The sequence below is a fragment of the Spermophilus citellus genome (genome assembly GCF_964194105.1).
Source record: "Spermophilus citellus genome assembly, chromosome: 3".
NCBI lineage: Eukaryota > Metazoa > Chordata > Mammalia > Rodentia > Sciuridae > Spermophilus > Spermophilus citellus.
Window position 1 is genome coordinate 161,288,656 of NC_138184.1, and position 2,759 is coordinate 161,291,414.

Sequence of the window (2,759 nt, forward strand, 5' to 3'; positions counted from 1 at the left end):
GATTTTTTCTTTAATTGGGCGTGATAGTGCACACCTGTAATCCCAGCAGCTCAGGAGGCTGAGACAGGAGGATTGAGAGTTCAAAGCCAGCCTCAGCAATGGTGAGGAACTAAGCAACTCAGTGAGACCCTGTCTCTAAATAAAATACAAAATAGGGCTTGGGATGTGTCTCAGTGTTCAATCTCCATTGTCCAAGGGGGGGGGGGAGGGGGGAGTTGTTTCTTGAATTCTTCCTCTGTTCTAAACTCTGAACTTTTTAGAATCCATCTATTTTTTCCTAGATTTGCTTATTGCCTATCCTGTACCAAGTGAACTTTAATAAACCATGTAAAAAAATCCTAATCACATAGTAATTAAAGAAACAATACTCTTTTAATTTCCACTGCTGGGAGGCGAGGCTCTGCCCATCAGAAGGGCGGGTTGCTCGCGCCCGGGGCGCCCGGAGCACATCTGGTTGGCCCATGCTCCCGCCGGTTGCGAGCTTTAACATCTGGGGGCGGGCACAGGCAGCGGGGTCCAGGGCGCAGGAGAGGCGGCCGATGTGCCAGGCCGGAGGGTGAGGCCGCGCGGGTGGGGCTGGGACAGCGTTGGCACCTCCGGAGCTGGTCCGGGGCGGCAAGTGGAACGCCGCGATGCCAAGCGAAAATATCTTCCTTTTCGTGCCTAACCTTATCGCGGACTTCTGGACGCTTTTGATGGACATGCTGCTCGGGCCCTCAATCAAGGAACCCGGTTTGGGGCCATGTTGGACATGCTTACCGACCGCTGCTCTACCATGTGTCTGTTGGTCAACTCGGCCCTGCTGTACCCTCCAGCTACCCTTCTCTTCCAGCTCAGCATGAGCTTGGATGTGGCCAGTCACTGGCTGCACCTCCACAGTTCTGTGGTCCGGGGTAGTGAGAGTCACAAGATGATCCACCTGTCTGGGAATCCAGAGCTTCGGATCTACTACACCTCCAGGCCTGCTCTGTTCACCCTGTGTGCTGGAAATGAGCTCTTCTACTGCCTCCTTTACCTGTTCAATTTCTCCGAGGGACCGTTAGTTGGCTCTGTGGGGCTCTTCCGAATGGGTCTCTGGGTCACCGCCCCCATCGCCTTGCTCAAGTCCCTCATCAGTTCATCCACCTGATCACAGCTGCCCACAACATGGCTGCCCTGGATGCGGCAGAGTGTGCCAAGAAGAAGTGACCCTGACAACTCCTGGAACCTCCCACCTGATTGGTCATCTTATTGTGCCACATGGCTTCCCTCCCCCTCCCAGGAGGCCCATTCTCATGTCTTCCTAATGTGTTCTCCAACCTGCTGGGATGGGGGTCAGCCTCTCTTTGGTGTTGTCACAATCTCTGTAACCCTGAAGATTAGGCCCACCCTTGTGATCCCCAAAGACCTGGTCTACAGATCAAAAAGGATGCTCAGGAGGCCCCTGTGTTAGGCAGCCTATTTGAGGATTACGCATCGCCACACATGAGGTTGGCTCAGCCCTGGCTTCTGGCTTGGCCTGAGGTTTTAGGGACACTTGAGAGAGATGGTGCAGGAGCCATGTTTCCCAAAAGGCAGGTGAGTCAGATCTCTGCCCCCTGCCACAGGAAGCCTGGGGCACTGTGCCCAGGAGGAAAGGGCCGTCTAGATCCTTCCTATGGCAGTTTCCTCTGTCCGGTCTACCCTGACCTTGAAAGCCTTGATAATAAAGGCAACAGCTTCTCTCTTCTGGACTTGGTTTCCTTTTAGACATTTTTGGATCAGGCCATGGATTAAGGGGAGATTGGAAAAAAGGAAGATCTACCTGGATGTTTTCCTCCGGTTTGCGGCTGGCTCCTTTCTGTCATTCCAGAATGACAGAGAAAAGTCCTTCCGACCACCCACGCTCATGCCACATCTTCTGAAGCCACCTTTATGTCCCTGATGGTCTGCTTTGACTCATTCTTGATATTTCTACCCCCACTAGAGTGTAAACTCCCTGAGTGCACAGACTTCCTGTTCCTCTCTCTATGGTTAGATGGATATTTACCTTAATCTGAAATGAATAGTTACTTAATAAATATTCCAGAAAAGATTAAAAAAAAATTTCCACTGCTGTCTCCCTTTATTTAATATTCTTTAATCCTCTTTCCTTTTAGGCTATTCCAACTCTTGTCTCACCTCCCACAGTCATCTTCCCTTTTGGTGATTAGACTTTAGAGACAATCACATAGCCCTCATGATTTGTGTCAGCTACACATTCAAAAGTACTTTCATTCATTCACTTATTTAATAACTTACAATTCATTCCTTTGGTCAGTAAATGCTTATCAACCCACAACAATGGACTAGGCGCTGCTTAGCATATGGTGAAGAAAATTAAGAACCTGCTCCTAGATACAGATATTTTCACATAAACACAAAATTTTCTAGAATTAGCATGCTCTAAGAACTAAAATTATGTTAAAGGTTGATTGTGTGCAGTTTTAGGGAAAGGACCTCTTGATAATATGACATTATATGAAGATCTTAAGGAAGTGTGAGAAACAGACATATTGAGATATTGGGAAGAGTTACACAGACAGAGGGAACAGAAACTTCCTCCATTACACCTGAGTAATTGCTTTAAAAAAATCAATTCTGAGCATCATTATTAGAAGCAAAGGCTCTTGAGTCCCAATTCCTGAGTTTGAATCCAAGTGCATCACTTAAAACTTGTATACTCTTGACAACAATATATATTTAGTTGGGAGATCATTAGGAGACCACCAGCATTTTTAAGTTCCTATGTGAGCAAACTA

At 47.7% G+C, this 2,759-nt stretch overlaps 1 protein-coding gene across 1 annotated transcript; it reads left to right on the plus strand.

Moving 5' to 3' along the window:
- Positions 1-526: 526 nt before the first annotated feature.
- On the plus strand, positions 527-1,712 carry LOC308645868 (CDP-diacylglycerol--inositol 3-phosphatidyltransferase-like). Its single transcript, XM_081288292.1, has one exon. The coding sequence runs from the start codon at positions 743-745 to the stop codon at positions 1,127-1,129; it is 387 nt and encodes a 128-aa protein (XP_081144418.1). The 5' UTR covers positions 527-742; the 3' UTR covers positions 1,130-1,712.
- The last annotated feature ends 1,047 nt before the right edge of the window (positions 1,713-2,759 follow it).

What these genes read in the sequence shown, in the direction of transcription:
- LOC308645868 (XM_081288292.1), top strand. Translation starts at nt 743, where the DNA reads ATGTTGGACATGCTTACCGACCGCTGCTCTACCATGTGTCTGTTGGTC.